Genomic DNA, 21,217 nt, shown 5'->3' on the forward strand with positions numbered 1-21,217 from the left:
AACACAATTTGTGGGCGTTGCTTCTCTACTGTGTGGGTCCCCAGGATCTAGCTCAGGCTGTCAGGCTTTGCGGTAAGTGCATTTATTGGGGTCTCTTGGACCCTCTAGACTATTAATGAATGTACTGCATACAAGCTGATTAAAACAGGAACTGACAAGAGCCAGGCTTGACCACGTGAGTTCTGTTTCTTGGTTCTACGGGGTGGAAAGGATTCACACAAGTTGACCTTTGACCTCACATAAGCATATGGCACCGCCCCCCCCCCAATAAATAAATAATTTGGGATTTACTAACAAATCCTAAATATTCTGACAGTATTTTCCAAATGTTTAGTGCATGGTAATGGTGCTGTGCTTGGCACAGGAACGCGCAGTACCCCACTTTCACGTTCTCCAAGAGGGTCGTCCCAATAGATACTCAATGCTCAAAACGATGTTTCATAATTTCATATGTTCTGTACACACTCATTCTCTCCTTCTGCTCCTCTTGCTTAGGAGGATGTGTTTTGCTTTTTTTTTTTTTCCCTCCTTTTGCAGTGGTGGGTTCGAACCCAGCCCTCAATCCTGTCAGGCAAGCGGTCAGCCCAGAAGCCTCACCGCTGAACAGCTCTTGCCTTCCCCGGCCCCACAAAAAGAAATGACCGCAGGACGCACACATGTTCTGGCAGCCACCGACTGGCTGCAAAGAGCAGGCGCACGCCTCCCCACTCCCACTCCGGATCCCCGCAGCTAGGGTGGGCGGTCCGCGGCGAGGCGCAGCGCCCCGTTTTTCCGCAGACCGGCGCTGTCACCGCCCGGGTCAGCTGCTGAGCGGCGCGACCTTGGACCAGGCTGGGCGAGCGCTCACCCGGTGACCTTGGGCCTCTGCTCTCTGCGGAGCGGCGCAGCGGACCGTGGGGGTCCCGGGGGGCGCCCACGCGCCGCGACTCGCCGGGTTCCCGCCGTCCCCCTCCGCCCCCGCCCCCCGCCAGGCCGTCGCTGTCTGCGTAGCGGCCGCGCCAGCCCCCGCCGCCCGCCCGCCCTCCGCGCAGGAGCCTCTGCGCCGGGCGCGATTCCCGAACGCCGTCTGCGCTGCGCACGCGCGCCTCTCCCGCGGGCCCGCGCGCCCTTACGCGGCTGACGCAGCGCGCCCAAAATGGCGGCGCGGTCGTCGTCGGGGGCGGCGGCGGCAGAGGGGGCGGCGGCGGTGGCGACGGCGGCCGTGACGGAGGCGCGGGGCCTGGGCCGGGGGCAATGAGGCCGTCCCGCCGCGGAGCCGTGTAGCGGACACGCAGACCCTCCTCCCCGCCTCCTCCTCGGCCGAGCCGGGGGCGCGCGCGCGCGCGGCCGTCCGTCCGCCGCAGGCTCCCCGCCCCCCGCCCCCATCCCTCGGCTCCGAGGCCCCGCACGGCATCCCCGCCAACCAGGGCCCGGAGGATGATGAAGCTCAAGTCGAACCAGACCCGCACCTACGACGGCGACGGCTACAAGAAGCGGGCCGCGTGCCTGTGCTTCCGCAGCGAGAGCGAGGAGGAGGTGAGCCTGGCGCCTGGGGCGGGGGTCGGGGAGTGCGGGGCGCGGCCCTCCCCTGGGCTTCCGACGCGCTCCCCCGCGGAGAAACGGGACGGCGGAGCGGGCCCGAGGCCGGGGGATGCCACCCCATGCTGGGGGCCCCGCCGCCGCCGCCGTTCACCCCGGGAAGGCCGGCTCGGAGCTTGTCAGCTCGGCCCACGTGCACGAGGCGCAGGCCGGCCTTTGTGGCGGAGGTTTGGGGGAGCCGGGGAGCGCCCGGGCGCTGTGCACAAGCCGGAGCCGGCCGTTCGATTCTAACGTCGAGCTGATGAGTCTGTGTGGAGGGGCCCGGGGAGAAAGGATATTGGATATCATTGTTTATTATTATTTATTATTGTTTTTTTAATTTTTATTTTTCGTGGGTCGAAAAATCCACAAACATCGAAAGCTGTATTTGTTAAGATCTTTATCCTGACATGTCAGGATGACTCGTAGGCTGTGCTAGGAAAACAGAAATTTTTACAGCCTGTTTCCTTTTTTGCTTAAGGAACTTTAACATTCCCCCCGCCCTCAACTCCATAAAGCAGTTTCTGTGGTGATGAAGGGAATTCAGAAAAGGTGCATGTTTTGTAAATCCACAAAGAATAGCTGCTTTGGAAATTCATAAAATGCCTGTGGGGGACACATTTCTGTCGTGTGCACGGCGGTAAAATGGCAGTTAGCTTGAAAACAATGAAGGGCAGTGAAACAGAAGGTTTTATTCCGGCGAGCGGCGGTGGGCTGTGGTGGCAAGCCTGCGGTGCAGTGCCTCGTGTAGAAATGGGGGAAGGAACTTGACCCGCTAGTTATGAAAAGCCGTGATGAAAGAGACAGATGGACTGCCAGGAATCACTGTCCCGAGATTTTTAGGAGGAGGAGGGAATTTAAATACGGCCTGAGGAAAATCGGTGAAAGCATTCTTTGTGTTGTTGAGGGACTGGCTGTGAATGTTTCCAGCGAAGCAGGAGTTTCGGAAATGTATACTTTGTTACTTGGCCTTTATTACAAAGGCGGTTGGAAGAGCGGCTTAGGATCCTGCTGTAAACTGGAAAAGACAGCGGCCTTTAGGATGCCTACTTACATAAACTGTGTGATGCTGTCCTAGAGGCTTTGTTCTCTTCATTATCATATGGGAAGTCAGATGGAGAAAACTAATTAGCATAACAGTGCTAATACAGTGCTGTGCTTAGGTCTGTGCCTCGGTTATAAGTAGGTTGTGTAATTTAGTCATGGGAATGCAGCAAGACCTTTTGTTTTTTGTTGTTGTTGTTTTGTTTTTAAATCATCCTAGGGGGAAAACATTATTATTTTGGATAAATTCTGGAAACTTTAAGAACCCAAACAAAGGAACAAGTGATGTTCCGTTTTTGGTTAAAAGTTTTATAAGGGACTGACAGCAGCTTGTTGGGATGTTTTGGCCACCTATGGCCTTGTAGGTCACACCAGGCATGGGACTTGATTTGTAGCAGGTTAAAAATTTAAACTGTTCAAAGGAGGATTAAAGCATGTCATGTGCTTCATGGTGGAGTTTCCTTTTTAAATTTCCTTTTGTACACTGGCTAATGAGCAGAGCAGTCAGCGGCCGTGGTGGCACACGCCTTTAATCCCAGCACTCGGGAGGCAGAGGCAGGGGGATCGCTGTGAGTTCGAGGCCAGCCTGGTCTACAAAGTGAGTCCAGGACAACCAGGGGAGTTACAGAGAGACCCTGGGTAGAAAAAGAACCAAAGCAAAACCCACCCAAACCCAGCAACAAAAACAACAACAACAACAAAAAATGACACAGAAACAACCACCAGATGCCATGATCACAGTATCTCTTTACAGCAATAAGACCCATACCAAGGCCGGGCAATGGTGGCGCACACCTTTAATCCCAGCACTCAGGAGGCAGAGGCAGGTGGATCGCTGAGTTTGAGGCTAGCCTGGTCTACAAAGCGAGTCCAGAACACCCAAGGCTACACAGAGAGACCCTGTCTCGGAAAAACCAAAAACCAAACAAAAAAATGAGTAGAGCAGTCGCGTTAATCTTGCGTTGTAGATTCCGTATGTGTTAAAGTTGGGGAAAGAGAAAACTGTTGAAGGCCAGGGTTAGAGACACACTCTGCTCAGGGAAACACACATGCTTTGACCGAAGAGCCCAGCACGGTAGTGAGGCCTGCAGATCTACACTGCCCCTAGGGAAGGATGGTGGACCATAGACTCTGGGGAAAGGTATAACAGTCACATTATGTAATTGTGTTGGAAGAGTAGTGCTCTGTTAGTTCAGGGGAACTTTTATGTTCTCAGTAGAAGTGCCAGACACCCTTGGGGGAGACTGAAATTCACACTTAGGAGGGCATTCAGGGGGCACCAATGGCCTTAATCAAAAAGGGATTATTTACAAAATATTATCAGCACAATGCCAGAGTGGTTGATGTAAGTGTAAACGGGACCTTGGTTTTTAAATTTAGCCAATGTCAAGAAACATACATACATTGTGAAGAAAGAGATTAAAACATCAAAAAACAAAAAAACCAAAACCAGTTGACCAAAAATCACTGGTCCCCAGGAAAGTGTAGCAGTTACAGGAGAGCCAAGACACGTCCAGATCAGGATGGGTGTGTGCTGAGAGTCTCTGAGCGGCCACTGAAGGTGGAGCTCTCTGTACCGCAGCAGGATAGATAGGCGCGAGCTCAGAGCCCCATGGGGGAGAGAGGCTCGCTGGGCTGCAGGTGCAGGAGCGCTCCTTCCAGACCTGGCTGGTTTCCTGTTGGTAAGTTGAAATTAACAGGGAAAGACGTACCTTGCTCAGGGGACTGTACTAGCTGCTGCTCACATTTCTGCAAATGGGCACTTGTGGTAGCTGACGTGGTGGCCGTGGTGCTGTGGCAGGTGCCCTTCACCAGTGCTGTCGTCAGCAGCTGTCTCCCGGCTCCCTCACGAAGACTCTGCTGTCTCAGTGCTGCGTGCGTGCGTGCGTGTGTCCTCACTTTGTCATCCTGGAGCTTCAGGTCAAAAAGGGTCATTTTGTGCGCGTGTGAGGGAAAGAAGCCTTTCAAACGCTGCAGAAAGACTGCACACGCGTGTTGTGGAAGAAATCACTGCTTGGCTACGGGCACAGGGCAGTGGAAGGACTGAACAGCTGCTGTGGGCCTAGGCACACATGGATACCACCTAGTGTTTTTGGATTTTTATCCCATTCACAGGCGAGATGTAGGAACAGGCCATTCATTATGTGGGTGGCACAGGAAAGAAAGTCAGCTTGTAATTCAGCACTTCTTTTGGTTTGTTTTGGTTTTGGGTTTTTTTTGTTTGTTTTGTTCTGTTTTGTTTTTTGAGCAAGGTTTCTCTGTATAGCCTCGGCTGCCCTGGACTCCCTTTGTAGACCAGGTTGGCCTTGAACTCACAGAGACCTACCTGCCTCTACCTCCCAAGTGCTGGGATTAAAGGTGCGTGCCACCACGCCCGGCTTTGGTTTTGGTTTTGGAGCCTTGAACTCTTTTTTTTTTTTTTTTTTTTTTAATGACTTATTTACTATGTACACAGTATTCTGCCTGCATGTGAGCCAGCAGGCCAGAAGAGGGCACCAGATCTCATTGTAGATGGTTGTGAGCCACCATGTGGTCGCTGGGAATTGAACTTAGGACCTTTGGAAGAACAGCCAGTGCTCTCAACCCCCTGAACCATCTCTCCAGCCCTGGTCTTGAACTCTTGATCTTCCTTCCTTCCTCCTCTTCTTCTTTTTTTTTTTCTAGGCAAGGTTTCTCTGTGTAGCCTGGCTGTCTTGGAAGTCACACTGGAGACCAGGCTGCCTTGGAACTCACAGCGATCTGCCAGCCCCTGCTTCCCAGTGCTGGGGTTACAGGCGTGCACCACGCCCAGCCCCTGCCTCCACCTCCCAGTGCTGGGTGCACATGCCTACTTGACACACTTGAGATACTTGTTCAGTGTGACTGACCTGGGAGCCTCTTGCATGCTGGGGACGTGCTCCACCACTAAACCGTACTCACAACCTGCAGTTTGCCTGTATACCAAAATCCTGGCTCTACAAAGATTAGCAAATCCATATGCTTTTCTGTTTTCTTTTTTTTTGGTTTTCTGAGACAGGCTTTCTCTATGTAGCCTTCGTTGTCCTGGACTTGCTTTGTAGACCAGGCTGGCCTCGAACTCAGAGATCCGCCTGCCTCTGCCTCCCAAGTGCTGGGATTACAGGTGTGTGCCACCACGCCCGGCTCCATTTGTTTCTTAAAAGAGAGGTAAACCCCATGCCTTTCCACAGTGAGGTGTTGGGTTTGCCTGGCAGGTCGCTCTTCGGTGGTTCCTCAGACCCTGAGCTCACTCAGTCGATTGGGAGTGGACTGACTCTGGAGATCCTCAGTGTGCAGAGGCTCTGGTGGCCTGAGTGTTTGTCTCTGAAATCCCTCAGAGGGGCAGGTAGCAGGACGTCACTGCACACCACACCTTCCAGCCAACTCCAGAGAGGCCAGTAAAGCCCTGGTGGTACCCCGGGTGGCGATAGCTGAGATGCGGGGCTGAGGGGGGATGCTAGTGCCTGTTGTCTGCGGTCCAGCATCACGCACGGTAAGGTGACAGGGCACTCTGCTCTCCTTTTCTCTACACTGGCCCCGTGGCTTTGATCTAATTCCCTCCTTCCCGTGTGTGGGTTTGATGTGAGCTCAAAACTTATTTTGAAGGTCCTCTCTCCCCCTTCTTCCCAAGGTCTCCTCTGTGTTGTCCGCGTGGCCTCTGAACTCAGTGTGTTGGCCAGTGTGGTCTGGAACTCTGAATCTTCCTGCCGTGTTCAGCCTCTCGAGGACCTGGGTGCAGGAACTCACCACCACAGGCAGCTGCCATTCTGCTCCATTTTTGAAACTACTTCCTGCCTTAGCCCTCCTTGTTATTTCCAGATGATTCTTTTTTTCTGAGTTAGTGTTTCTCTGTGTATCTCTCTCCATCTTGGAACTCTCTCTGTAGACCAGGCTGGCCACAAACTCAGAGATTCCCCCTGCCTCTGCCTCCCGAGTGCTGGGATTATCCCGCTGGCTTCTAGATGGGTCTTTTTTCTCAGTCACACATTGCATCTCTACTGTGTGTAACCTGGTCCTTTCTTCATCACCTGCTACAAGTGAGAAGGATCTTTCTTTTTCTTTTTTTGGTTTTTCGAGACAGAGTTTCTCTGTGTAGCCTTGGCTGTCCAGGACTTGCTTTGTAGACCAGGCTGGCCTCAAACTCACAGCAGTCTGTCTGCCTCTGCCCCTCCCAACTGCTTAGATTATAGGTGTATGCTACCACGCCCGGCCTTGGCAGTCTTTTTTTTTTTTTTTAACTCATTCTGTAACCAGGCTGGCCTTGAACTCAGAGATCTACCTGCCTCTGCCTCCTGAGTGCTGGGATTAAATGTGTGTATCTTCATACCCAGCTAGTAATACATTTGTTTTATCATTTCTATCTCTTCAGAGAGAGTGTGTGCACGCCTGTGTATAACTATACATGTGGAGGCCAGAGGTCAACCTGTTATTCACATTTGCTGTCCACCTTCATATTTTGCTTGTCTGTTTTTGAGACAGGGCCTGTCAGTGAGCCTCAGAGATAGACCCACCTGTCCCCACTTCCCCAAGGCTAGCGTTATAACGTGCATGCCTTGTTCTTAAAATCAACAGCCAGGCAGTGGTGGCACACGCCTTTAATCCCAGCACTTTCGAGGCAGAGGCTGTGAGGTCCAGGCCAGCCTAGTCTACAAAGGGAGTGCAGGACAGCCAGGGCTACACACACACACACACACACACACACACACACACACAGCAAACCCTGTCTTGACAAACTAACAAAACCCAAACAACAAAACAAAAAAACCAGACCACCAACAACATAAACTCTGGCTTTGAGCTTAGGTCCTTATGGTTTGCTCAGCAAGTATTTTTACTAGTTACACTGTCTCCCCAGGCATGCATGTATGTTTATGTACACATAGATGCCTGTGTGTGTATGTATATATGTATATACAGACATATATGTGGACACATATGTAGTGAGTATATATGTGTGTTTAACAGAGGTTAAGAGCATTGGTTGCTCTTCCAGAGGTTCTAAGTTCAATTCCCAGCACCCAGCACCAATTCCCAGCAACCTACAACATCTATAATGAGATCTGGTGCCCTCTTCTGGCAGGCAGGCACACATGCGGGCAGAACATTGTACATAATAAATAAATAAACAAACAAATAAATAAATAAAGGGGGGCCTGGGCGTGGTGGTGCACGCCTTTAATCCCAGCACTGGGGAGGCAGAGGCAGTGGATTGCTGTGAGTTTGAGGCCAGCCTGGTCTACAAAGTGAGTCTGGGACAGCCAAGGCTACACAGAGAGACCCTGTCTAAAAAAAAAAAAAAGGCAGGGGGTGAGGAGATCACTGAATCTTAGCCTTAAGCTTGGGTGACCCTCCTGCCTCAGCCTATCTAGGCTAAAATTACAGGCGCACATCCCCATGCCCAGCTTAAAGTGTGTGTGTGTGTGTGTGTGTGTGTGTGTGTGTGTGTGTGTGTGTTTTGTTTTTTGAGACAGGGTTTCTCTTTGTAGCTCTGGCTGTCCTGGACACACTTTGTAGACCAGGCTAACCTGGAACTCAGGAAGACCCGCCTAGCACTGCTACCTGAGTACTGGGATTAAAGGTGTGCACCGCCGTCACCAGGTGGCTTAAAATATCTTTTTGAGAACTCTATAGTGGATTCGTTTCTATGGACACTCATGAAGCCAGCCCTTCTGCCTGTGTGTCCTTTCCTGCCTACCTAGTGAACGCACTGCTGTACTCCTACAGTGATGTGCGCTCTCTTCACTGCTACAGTGATGCGCTCTGTCTCCCTCCTACAGTGATGTTCTCTGTCTGCCTGTCTGCCTGTCTGCCTGTCTCTCCTCCCCCCTCCCCACAGTGATGCACTCTGCCTTCTACACCATCACTTTCCTTTTTGGAGGTAGGAATTAAGACTGGTCTGCAGCCCTGGATGGCCTGGAACTATTAGGCCAGGCCTTGAACTCACAGCAGTCTGCCTGCCTCTGCCTCCCTAAGCACTGGGAGTAAAGGTGTGTTCTTTTTGAGTCAGGGTTATGAAGCTCAGGCTGGTTTAGAACTCAACTTTGGAGCTGAACATGATCTTGAATCCTGACCCTCTTGCCTCTACCCTCCCAGTGCTGGCACTACAGAGACTGCCCCCATTGCCCCCATCCCCCCTCCTGCCCCGCCCCCCTCCTGCTGCGGGGAGCCTGTTCTTCATGCTTCTGCGGCATCTCTCCAGCCCTGGCCCTTCTTAGGGATTGCTTCCTTCACAGTTGTCAGACTTGGTGGCAGTATGAGAGGGCGCAATCTTGAGCCCTTCTCCCTGTCTCCTAGGTACTGGTGACTTTCAGAAGTCTGTTCTCCACTGTGCACGCTCTCCTCAAATCGGTTCTAATGGCCTGCAGCCTACCCCATGGCTCCGCGGAGCCTGATGGACAGCTCAGGCTGGAGAGCCCAGGGACTTGATGGTGTTCTGACAGGGTTGACTGTGTGGTCCAGGCTATTTTGGATACTGTGGTCCTGCTGCCTCCCAAGCTCTGGGATTACAGGCATGCCTAATGAGCCATGTTGGGTTTTTTGTTTTGTTTTTAATTTTTTTTAAAGATTTATTTATTATATATACAGCATTTTGCCTGCACAACAGAAGAGGGCACCAGATCTCATTATAGATGGCTGTGAGCCACCATGTGGTTGTTGGGAAATGAACTCAGGACCATTGGAAGAGCAGCCAATGCTCCTAACCTCTGAGCCATCTCTCCAGCCCCTCCAGACCCTTTCTTAAACACACATACATACTCACTATATATGTGTGCACATATATGTGTGCACATATATATATGCATATACACACAGGCATCTGTGTAGCAGAGGTGGGTGGTTAGAAACTGAACTTAGGGCCTCGGGTTTCCACTCAGCTGAAGTTTACCCTCAGCCCTCAAACTGAAATGTTGATTCCAGTCTCAAAATGCCTGACAGCCAGCTGCACAAACCTGCCTCTCTTTTAGCAAATCAGACTCCTGTGCTGTGTAGCTCAGGGTGGACACCTCGGGCTGATCCTGGGCTTTCCTTACTCCGTCCTCAGCTCTAGCCTGCCAACTGTAGCCATGTCTCAGCCTCACTGTGCTGCTCTACTGCTCTAGCCCAGTCTTGCCTCTTCCCTGACTATCGCCATGGCTCACCTGGCTTCGCTGCTCTGCCCTTCCTCCCATTTCCCCCCGCCCCAGCTGCCATAATGACTCTTCTTCTTCTTCTTTTTTTTCCTTGAGAGAAGGTTTCTCTAAAACTTGCTCTGTAGTCCAGAGCTCTCGAACTCACAGAGTCCACCAACCTCAGCCTCCCAAGTGCTGGGATTAAAGGCGTGCGCCACCACACCCGGCCCAGAACGACTGTTCTAACCCAGAATCAGATCGTGTCCCTTGCAGCCTAAGTCCAGTCTTTGAACTGTGACTGCGGAGGCCCCTGCCGTGCCTCTGACGTCATCGCTCCCCTCTCACCTTCTTACTCATCCTTGTTTTCCAGCTACTTGGCCTCGGTTCTTTCTCGTGTTACTTACCAGGCTCACTCCCCTGTCATCTTCTCACACCATCTTTTTTTTTTCTAAATTTTTTTGTTCATTTTGTATACAGTGCACTGTCTGCAGCCAGAAGGAGTCATTAGATCTCATTATGGATGGCTGTGAGCCACTGTGTGGTTGCTGAGAATTGAACTCAGGACCTCTGGAAGAGCAGTCAGTGCTCTTAACCTCTGAGCCATCTCTGCAGCCCTTCTTAGACCATCTTTAAGACGTATATCAAATAAGAGCTGTGTGTGGTGGCGCACACCTTTAATCCCAGCACTCAGGAGGCAGAGGCAGGTGGATCTCTGAGTTTGAGGCTAGCCTGGTCTACAAAGAGTCCAGGACAGCCAAGGTTACACAGAGAAACCCTGTCTCAAAAACAACAGAGCTGTGTGTGGTGGCACACACCTTTAATCCCAGCATTTGGGAGACAGAAGCAGATGGATCTCGATGAGTTCGAGGCCAGCCTGGTCTACAAAGCAAGTCTGGGATAGCCAAGGCTTTCCTGGAACCAAGCTGACCTCTAACTCAAGAGATCTGCTTGCCTCTGCCTCCCGAGTGCTTCTATTAAAGTGTGTGCCACTGCCCAGCTCTGCCCTGGAATCTTTTCATCAGTCCCTCAAGATGAATCTGCTGTCCAGTGACCTGATGTAGGCTCAGAGCCAACAACGCATGTCAAATCTGGATCTTAAAGTGATTCTAAAGTTAGCAGTGGCATGGCCAGGCTCGCTTCTGTCGTCAGTCTCTCCTTCCCTCCTGCCTCCATGGAGACAGGGCTTGCACCTGGGAGCTCTGCAGCTGCCTGCTTCTCTCTTGAGAGCTGGGATCACAGGTGGTCGCTGCGACACCAGGCCGAGGCTGCGGCTTCCTAGCATAGCCTGTCCTCCATACACAGGGCTCAATGTCTTTTTTTTTTTTTTTTTTTTTTTTTTTTTTGGTTTTTCGAGACAGGGTCTCTCTGTGTAGCCTTGGCTGTCCTGGACTCACTTTGTAGACCAGGCTGGCCTCGAACTCACAGCGATCCACCTGCCTCTGCCTCCCGAGTGCTGGGATTAAAGGCGTGTGCCACCACGCCCGGCTCAATGTCTTTTTTAAGAACTATTTATTAGCCGGGCGAGGTGGCGCACACCTTTAATCCCAGCACTCGGGAGGCAGAGGCAGGCGGATCGCTGTGAGTTCGAGGCCAGCCTGGTCTACAAAGTGAGTCCAGGATGGCAAGGCTACACAGAGAAACCCTGTCTCGAAAAACCAAAAAAAAAAAAAAGAACTATTTATTTATTTATTTGGTTTTTTGAGACAAGTCTTCTATGGCTGTCCTGGACTCACTTTGTAGACCAGGCTAACCTCGAACTTAGAAGATCTGCCTATCTCTGCCTCCCAAGTGCTGGCATTAGAAGGGTCTTAAAGACCGAGAATGTGCAAAATTCGGAAGAGCGATAGGTTTTGGAGGAACTTGGGATTTTGTCATGCCAGGCCAAGTAGCGATGTCAGTTGTGGGGACGTTGATGCGGGGAAAGCTGAGAGTGAAGCTGGGGTTGTGCTGGCCTTAGAGAGGAGTGGAGGGCAGCGGGCGCCGGAGGGTAGAGTGGGGGTGCTGGGGGGCGGGCGTTTGGGGGAGCCCACAGTGGCTGTCTACACTGCAGAAGTGGGCAGTCCACAGTGGCTGTCTACACTGCAGAAGTGGGCAGTCCACAGTGGCTGTCTACACTGCAGAAGTGGGCAGTCCACAGTGGCTGTCTACACTGCAGAAGTGGGCAGTCCACAGTGGCTGTCTACACTGCGGAAGTGGGCAGTCCACAGTGGCTGTCTACACTGCAGAAGTGGGCAGTCCACAGTGGCTGTCTACACTGCAGAAGTGGGCAGTCCACAGTGGCTGTCTACACTGCAGAAGTGGGCAGTCCACAGTGGCTGTCTACACTGCAGAAGTGGGCAGTCCACAGTGGCTGTCTACACTGCGGAAGTGGGCAGCCCACAGTGGCTGTCTACACTGCGGAAGTGGGCAGTCCACAGTGGCTGTCTACACTGGGGAAGTGGGTAGTCCACAGTGGCTGTCTACACTGGGGAAGTGGGTAGTCCACAGTGGCTGTCTACACTGGGGAAGTGGGGAGTCCACAGCGGCTGTCTACACTGGGGAAGTGGGGAGCCCACAGTGGCTGTCTACATGGTATAAGATGAGGCGTTGGAAGTTGACTAAGAATTTCATTTCCCTCCCGCCTTCCCTTCTTTGCTTCCTTCCTTTATCGGCTGGAGAGACGGCTCAGCGGTTAAGGGCACTGACTGCTCCTCAGGAGGTCCTGAGTTCAGTTCCAGCAACCACATGGTGGATCCCAACCATCTATAGTGTGATCTGATGCCCTCCTCTGGCCTGCAGGCCTACATGCAGGCAGAGCACGGTGTACATAATAATAAATAAATCTTTTTGTTTTTTTAAAGGCAAGGGCATGTAGTCCCTTTATGTAGTCCTGGCTGGCCTTGAACTCAAAGTGCTAGGGTGAGGGCGTAGGGCAGCATACCTGGAAGTTTGTTTTGTCTGTAAGACGGAGGTAAGTACCTAATTCCTGAAGTCCTGAGAGACGTGATGAGAGCTAGGGAAGGTTAGCGCTTGTTGCTGTGACACATGCACACCGGTCAGTGTGATGAGTGTTGGGACAGAACTGTCCAGCAGGCGTCAGGGATGAATGCTGGGTATGAGACGTTTGGAATGGGGGAGGGGCTGGGGCTGAAAGGTCAGCTGACATCTGCTGCGCGCTGCAGGCTGTGCAGGGTTAACGGTGGCGCGTGTCTAGAGGCCTTCAGTTTCACCTCCATCACTGCAGGAAGAAATGTTAGTTCTCACTACACAAGATGGAGTTCACTGTGGTTTATGAGAAGAAAGGAAAGATTGACTGGTGCTGGGTCTTTTCTTTCCTTCTGGAAGGGGGAAGACTCAGATCAGACAGTCTTTAAGCCTGGCAGCCTGGAAGGAGCTCTAGCCGTGCCCTGTCGCCCACCTCAGTGAGACCCTGGCCGCTCAGCTCTGTGGCGCTGTCTGTGGTAAAGCAGTGCGCACCAGACAGGACGCGCATTTTCTCTTGGCAGATCCACAGAAGGAGCTGAGCAAGTCAAAGGGAAATGGCTTGAGCAAACATACATTTCTAAAGTGGGCTGCACCCCAGCCTTACAGAGTCACAAATGGTGGCCCGAGAGGCTGCAGCACAGCTGTACAAGTGTGGATGCTGTGCACAGAGGCCTAAGCGTTCCTCAGAAACATAGCTATTTTGGGCAAATCTCAAAACAGGTCTGAAATCCACTTCACTATTAGTTTTTCTGTTATAAGGCCGTTTCTCGTTTGTTATAGCAAATTATTTTTTATTGACATTGTCATCTTATTTTATGTGAGTGGATACCTTGCCTACATAGGCACCATATTTGTGCCTAGTGCCCCTGAAGGTCAGAAGAAGTTGACAGATCCCCTGGAACCATAATTATCAACAGTGGCAAACCACAGTGTGGGTGCTAGAGACCAACCCTGGGTCCTGTGCTAGAGCAGCAAGTGCTTTTACCTACTGAGCAGTCTCTGGGCCTTGTTATTTTTGAGAGACAGTCTTTCTCACTATGCAGCTTTCACTGGCCTTTATGCAGACCAGACCAGCCTTGAACTCACAGCGATCCTCCTGCCTCTGCTTCTGGAGTACTGACTCAAAAAATATCCTCTTATGGGCCCACCAGATGTGACTTACTTGAGTTCTAACGTGTCTCTTGCATGTGGTTTGGCCTTTGTGACATTGCGTGGTGCCCTCTACCATCAGGTCAGTGCCGCTCAGTCTCCTGACAGTGCCCTGCAGCGCACATGAAGGACATCTGTTTCCTCAGCCGGCAGGTGCAGTGTGACGTCACAAACAGTTTATTTGTATTTTTATGATGTCTCAATACCTGCAATAAACATTCTTCTAGTCTGAATTCTGTATATGCTTTTAGTGGCTTTATGGCGTCAAGCAGGTGAACAGTCTGACTTACAGGGCTGTAGGGATGGTTCAACAGTTAAGAACCCTGGCTGCTTTTCCCGAGGACCTGGGTTTGATTCCCAGCACCCACATGGAGGCTCACAAGTGTTCATAATAACTCTTGTCTCCCAGCCTCCAAGAGCACTAGGCACACTTGCAACACACAGACACACATGTAGGCGAAACACCCATAGACATAAAATGTTGAAAAGTAATATCTGGGAGCTGGGCAGATGGCTCAGGGGTTAAGAACACTGCCTGCTCTCCCAGAGGACCCAGATTCGATTTCCGGTACCCACGTGGCAACTCACAACTGTCTGTAACTTCAGTTCCAGGGACTCTGACACCCTCACACAAACACATGCAGGCAAAACACCAGTGCACATAAAATAAAAATTAATAAATTATAATAAAATAGGATTTCTTTGTTCTTCTGTGGAGTTTGCTGTAGTGACTTAGGTCTGTATCTCGAAACCCAAAAGCCTGATGTGTCAGGAGCAGTTGCTGTGAGTGTAAGCCCTGAGCTGCAGGAAGCTCCAGCCTGGGCTGCAGAGCCCGCCTCTTCGTAAGTATAGCGTAAAGAAGTAACTCAGCGTCCTCCTGCTGTGGGTGACGTCACTCATCCATCACAGCATGTCCTGCTGCTAGTCACAGAGTGCACACTGTGAAGATGTATGTGACACTTAACACATGATCTTTGAAAATTACTGTCCTCTGAACGGGAAGTGGAGCTCAGTCAGTAGAGTGCTTTCTTACCATGCACAAGACCCTAGGGTAAGTAGTTGGGCTTAGCGCACACCTGTAACCCAGCCCTCGGGCCCTCGGAGCCGGGGGATTCAAAGTTCTTGGCTACACAGTGAGTTTGAAGCTAGCTTGGGCAAAACTCAGAATTTTACCATTCCATTCCCCGTGATAGGCATGGTGGATATAGACCTGTAATCTTAGGACCCAGAAGGCTGAGGCAGGAGGATCGTGAGTTCAAGGCCACTTGGACCCAGTGAGACCCTGTGTGGTAGTTTGAATAGGAGTGGCCACCTTAGACTCCTGTGTGGGAATGCTTGGCCCACAGGGAGTGGTGCTGTTCCGTGTGGTTTGTTGGAGGAAGTGCGTCACTGTGGAGGCGGGCTTTGCGGTGTTCTGTGCTTAAACCATGCCTGGTGTGGCTCACAGTCTCCTGCTGCTGCCGTCTCATGTCCCCAGCACCGTGCCCGCCTGCCTGCTGCCGTGCTCCCCTCTGTGAGGGCAATGGACCAGTAAGCCTCTGAACGTGTAAGGCAGCCCCAGTGAAACGTCTTCCTTTATAAGAGGTGCTGTGGTCGTGCTGTCTCTCCACCACAGTAGAACCCTAAGACACCCTGTCTTATGGAAATGAAACAAACAAACAAACATGGCTGCTGTACACGGTCTACCTCCCCCAGTGCCTGTGAGTGAGAAGCCTGGTCTTCATCTGGTCACTGTGCAGTGTAAGCTGAGAGAGAGAGTGTCAGGCGTCATTTCCGCATGTCAGCAGGCCGTCTCTAATGATGGCAGAAAGGGCTGCTATAGATTCGTTCTTGCAATAGGAAATCAGTAACAGTCTTGTAAAGATTGCTCCTCTGTAGCCCCCTCCCTGCCGGGTATGGCAAGACTTGTGGAATTTTGCAGCAGTCAGAAATGTCATTATAGACTATGTCCTGGGCGCAGGGACCTGAGCCTGGGGCCTATGCAGGTGACACGTTTTCTACCACTGAGCTGTAGCCTCAGCTCATTAGTAGGCATTTAAAATATTATATTTAGTTAGTTAGTTTCTTTTTTTTCAAGGCAGGGTCTCACTGTGTATCCCTGCCTGTTCTGGAACTCTCTCTGTAGACTAGGCTGGCCTGGAACTCGAATAGATCCACCTGCCTCTGCCTCCCAAGTGCTATAATTAGGCATACGCCTTTGTGTCTGTCTTTTTTTTTTTTTTAAACCACTTTTATGTGTCCATGTCTGGCTTCTTTTTTTCTTTAAATATTTTATTTAATTTTAATTTATGTGCATTGATGTGAGGGTGTCAGATCTTAGAGTTACAGACAGTTGTGAGCTGCCATGTGGGTGCTGGGAATTGAACCTGGGTCCTTGGGAAGAGCAGGCAGTGCTCTTAACCACTGAGCCATCTGTCCAGCCCTTTTAAATAATTTTTAAGTGTCCATGGAGGCCAGAGGTGTAGTATCTCCTGGAGTTGTGAGCTGAATCTAATTTCTTCTTCTTTCCTCTTTGAGCACGACTACTAACAAACCACAACCAACCCCCTTGAACCACCAGCCACCAACTCCACCTCTGGGGGCCTAGCGTTTATCTGTCCTCTGAAAAATTCCCAGAATTCCAGATGTCGCACAATTGTGGACAGTCCAAAGCAGCCTCACATTCCCACACCTGGGATTAAAATTAAAACACAAGTATCTTCTCAGTGCAGTGGGCAGCGTCAGTCTCCTGAAATGAAAACATATTCTTACAATATTTCTTGGTTTTTTTTTTCAATGTTTACAATAGACTGTATTTAAATGTTTACAATAGACTGTATTTAAAGTGAGGCAACTGCAGAGCCAGTAATTGTTTTTGTTTGTTATCGAGACAGGGTCTCTCTGTGTAACCCTGGCTGTCCTGGACTTGCTCTGTAGACCAGGCTGGCCTCGAACTCACAGAGATCCACCTGCCTCTGCCACCCGAGTGCTGGGACTAAAGGCATGCACCGCCACCACCACGCCCAGACTATTCTCTGGTTCTTTCTGCTGCTACGCTGAACCCAGGCCGTGTGTGGTGACGTGGTTCTGCTGCAGGCAGTTGCTCCGTCTTTATCTCCCATCTTGCTGTAGGGAAGCTGGGTCTGCAGATGTGCACTGCTGTACCCTGCCTGTTACGTGGCTCCTAGGGCCTGACTCTGACGGGCAACCTTGCTCAGCAAGCGCTGTTGTATCTTTACAGTTAAGCCGCCATGCCGGCCCGCTCTTCCTAAACTCTTGATGTCCAGTTGAAGTAGTTCCAGGGCGCTGTCCAGAGCCTCTCTGAGAGGGACGTGTGTGTGTGTGTGTGTGTGTGTGTGTGTGTGTGTGTGTGTGTGTGTGTGTGTGTGTGTGTGTACGTGTGTACGTGTGTACCGTTTCTGAAGGCTGTTGGCTGGATTAGTTTTCTCTTGGACGTGTAAAAGTTGTAAGTATGCCATTACTAAAAATACATGCTGCTCAGAACTCCCCCTTAGCTGTACTTGATGCATCTATTTTTGGGCCCTTTCCCACTGCCAAGACACCCTAACCCCAGAAGTGCCGAGTCTGCTTTTTACCCTTGTGACAAGCCTGCGTCCTGCACTCCCGCGGTGGCTGGCACACGCGCAGTTGTGTGTTAGTGCTGCAAGTGCATGAGTTAGATCTGCCCTGCTCCTTCCTGTTGGCTGCTTGACACTTTACGGGACACTTTGTTTGCTGTTGTTTTTAGTTTTTCGAGACAGGGTTTCTCTGTGTAGCCTTGGCTGTCCTGGATTCTCTCTGTAGACCAGGCTGGCCTCGAACTCAGAGATCCGCCTGCCTCTGCCTCCCAAGTGCTGGGATTGAAGGCGTGCGCCATCACCACCGGGCTGAATGCTTTCCTTTATAAGTTGCCTTGATTATGGTATCTCTTCATAGCTATAGAAAAGTAACTAAGACACCTTAATACCCAGTAAACTTTTCATTGCCAGTGAAATTAGTTGGGTGAATTATGTAACCTTCAAGTGTATTCACATGTGTGAAATAGTTGGTGTAAAAGGCTACTAATTGTAACAGCAGCGAACTGGAAACGCCCAAGGTCTCCATCAGAAAGGCTGGGTTGTGGCTCAGCAGTCAGTGCTCACCTAGCACATACAAGGTTGTGAACTTCCAACACTTAAAGTCAAATAGAAACAAACAGAAGGTGGGTTAAGTAAACTACGGCATAGCCATAGTAATAAGTCTTCGGAGGGTCGGGAGACGGTCAGCGGGTAGAGCACTACTGGGCTTCCCTTCCCAGAACCCCCAAGCAGCTCACACATGGTTGTTACTTCTTCCAGGGCGTCTGATGCCTCCCCCTTTTAAACACTTATTTTTTGTGTTATGCGACTATTTGGCCTCTGTGTGTGTGATGCAGTGCCCACAGAAAGAGACGAGGGTTTTAGATCCTGGGACCTGGAGTTACAGACTGTTGTCAGCTGTCCTGTGGCTCTGGGGGTTAAATGGGGTCCCCTGTAAGAGGTGCTCAGGAGGAGCACTGCCCCTAATTGTTGAGCCATCTCTCCAGCTAAGCTGATACTGTTTTTCCGGACTCTGCAGGTGCCCATGTGGTGCGCACACACATGAAGGCAGAGTACGCACACGTGGTAATGGGGGCAGGTCCAGGGCAGCAGGAGCCATCCTTGGCGGTGCAGGTCCCAGAAGGGTTGGCCTGTGGGGTGGGGCTATGTCAGTTACTCTTGTTGCTGGGACAAAGTCCTTGCCAAGGGCACTTGTGGGAAGGAGGGTTCGCAAGGGCTGTGGTGTGGGGGAAGCCTGGAGGCAGCACGTGAGGCAGCGGTGTCATGTTGTCATGGACAAGTGAGGAGAGAGACCTGAGCTGCTGTGAGCTGCTGCTTAGCCGGCCCTGCCTTCCTTCCCCCCTTTACTTTAGCGGGAACCCAGCCGGTGGGATCCCAGCCAGCGCCATCTGCTGCCAGGTTTATAAATAGGCATCGGAACATTTCTGTTAGTTCCGAAAAATCGGAGTGTGGTCCTGTTCTTAGATCATCATAAGGAGCTGTCTGCCTTGCCAAGTTCAGAAATGACATTAGGGGATTGTGCTAACGTGTATTCAGCATTAAAAGCCTGTTGATGTCTAGGATTTGCTTTGAAATATTCACTAGTGTGGGCTACAGGTAAGGCAACCAAGATCAGCAAAGTTATTGAAGCTGGCTGGCAATTACTTGGGCGCGTCCATTGTATTTTCTCTATACTTTTAAGTATATTTGAAATTTTTCTGTGATTAAAGGAGCTTCAAAAATTACAAGAGGTGCTGGCAGTGGTTGTGCACACCTTTAATCCCAACACTTGGGAGGCAGAGGCAGGAAGATCTCCATGTTCTAGGCCAGCCTGGACTATTAAAAGTTCGAGGACAGCCAGGGCTACACAGAGAAACTGTTTCGAAAAAGAAAAAAACAAAAACAATAACAAAAAAACCACAAGAGGTTTAGACAAGAGTGAGGCACTGCCAGGATGGATGGCGGTCTTAGCAGGAGAGGCAACACCATAGAGAACAAGTGAGCAAGCCTTCCGGTCTGCTGTGCCGATCTGCGCACACAGGAGAAGGAGAAGGTGACATGGAGCGCTGTGGATGGCACACTGTTAGCACCGGGAGTGACACTGTGTGTGTCACTTACAGCTAAGGGCTGCACTGTCTGTACCAGCCCGACGCCCTCACAGGGCGGCCTGGGGCAGAAGTAAGGACAGCTTGCTGTGCAGTTTTCTTTGAAGGATTGTGTAGACAGAGTTTCATGTAGCCTAGGCTAGCCTTGAATTCTGATCTTCTTGCCTCAGCCTCCAAGTACTGGACTGACAGGCATATGCCACTGTGCCCAGCTTCAAGCCTACTTTCAGTTTGTCCTCTTGTACATCTTAAACATATTTATTATTGAAGAAAATTAAAATTTTTAAGTAGAATTAGGAACCATAGTCTAGACACTCGTGTAAATTTAGTATAATAGAAGTGTTAGTCCTATGAAGGATTGTAGAGATTTCGGACCCCCTCACTGTGAAGCTAAAAAAGCCTGGAGAGATGGCTTTTCCTTAGCGTTGCAGGCTGGTGGTGTCAGGAGCCGTCTGCTAGGTGACACAGGGCTGCTGAGTGTCCTTTTGTAAGGGGACAGCACGCACCTGTGCTTTCCTCGGCACTCCTTAAGGTAGGCTGAAGCACGCACGGATGATGCCCTTGTTTTCCATCAGTTTGTCCTTCAGAGAACATGGAGAACATGGCTGTGCACAAGCAGGGGTTTTCCAGAGTGTTCCTCTAGCTCAGCCCTGGGGAGGAAACACCTAGTTGTGGGGGTCAAGAGTGCAGTTGCTTATTGCCTCAGTGATGTTGAGAGAGCAGAGTATTGGATATACTGCACTCTTCCGGCAGGCGTTGCTTAAAAGTTCTCTCTCTTCTGGGTCTGCCAGGAAGTCCCTAACCCTTCTCCCAGAGCCCTCAAGGGGCACGTGCCTCTCCCTTCCCCAACCACAGCGTCAGACGTTGTGCAGCTAGCAGCCCTAGGGCTGGAGAGCGATTCTGTGTGCAGTGCTGTGGCTGCGCCCACCGTAGTGTCAAGTCACCTAGTGACTGCACGGCACACAGCCCGCTTGATAGGCAGCTGGGCCATCTGCGGAGTGTCAGTCCAGCAGCTCCTCCTTAGCCTGGGTTTGTTTTTTGTTCCTCTGTAGACTAAAAAGTAGCTTTAAAATTGCTTAAACATTCTAAGACTTGAAGCTCCTTGACCTTGTGACCGACTGTTGATTCACTTTCAGTGGGTTATTTTACTTCCTTTTAGTGTTGAGCGTCCTGTGAGCAGTTCCTGGGTCACTGTGTGGAAGGGTGGCTCTCTCCTCTAAAACATTCTCTAGGGCTGGAGAGATGGCTCAAAGGCTGAGAGTGCTCGCTGCCTGTTCTTCCACAGGACCTGGGTTTGATTCCCAGCACCTACACTGTGGCTCACAACTGTAACTTTAGTCCGAGGTGACCCAAAGCGTGCTTCTGTGGGCACAGCACACACGTGATGCACAGACACACATGCAGGCAAAGCACTCATACGTATACAATTAAAAATTTTTTTTAAAGTAAGCGGGATGCAGTGGCACACGCCTGTAATCTCCCAGCACTCTGGGATGCAGAGTGAGTTCGAGGCCAGCCTAGTCTACAAAGTGAGTCTAGAACAGCCAAGGCTACACAGAGAAACCTTGTCTCAAAACAACAACAACAACAAAATTTAAATTCTATTTTAAAAACCTGTTTTGAATCCAAGCACTGCAAACAATTGTTTACTTTTATAGTGGTCACATTTTACAAGGAGCCCTGTATTAACTGGTGACAAAGCACTTGTGTATTGAGGCCGTTCACGGGGCACAGAGATGAGGTAGGCGTGTGGCCT

The 21,217-nt window shown here is 50.8% G+C and overlaps 1 protein-coding gene across 1 annotated transcript in view; it reads left to right on the forward strand.

Annotated features, from left to right (window-relative positions):
• Positions 1-1,107: 1,107 nt before the first annotated feature.
• The window catches only part of NUDT3 (nudix hydrolase 3), a 39,243-nt gene continuing 19,133 nt past the window's right edge, over positions 1,108-21,217 (forward strand). The window contains exon 1 of the mRNA XM_084754187.1: positions 1,108-1,515. Coding sequence (XP_084610313.1) covers positions 1,417-1,515 — 99 coding nt within the window. The 5' untranslated portion in view covers positions 1,108-1,416. The remainder of the gene's footprint in view (positions 1,516-21,217) is intronic.

The sequence above is a fragment of the Acomys minous genome (genome assembly GCF_964271855.1).
Source record: "Acomys minous genome assembly, chromosome: 13".
In the NCBI taxonomy this organism is placed as follows: domain Eukaryota; kingdom Metazoa; phylum Chordata; class Mammalia; order Rodentia; family Muridae; genus Acomys; species Acomys minous.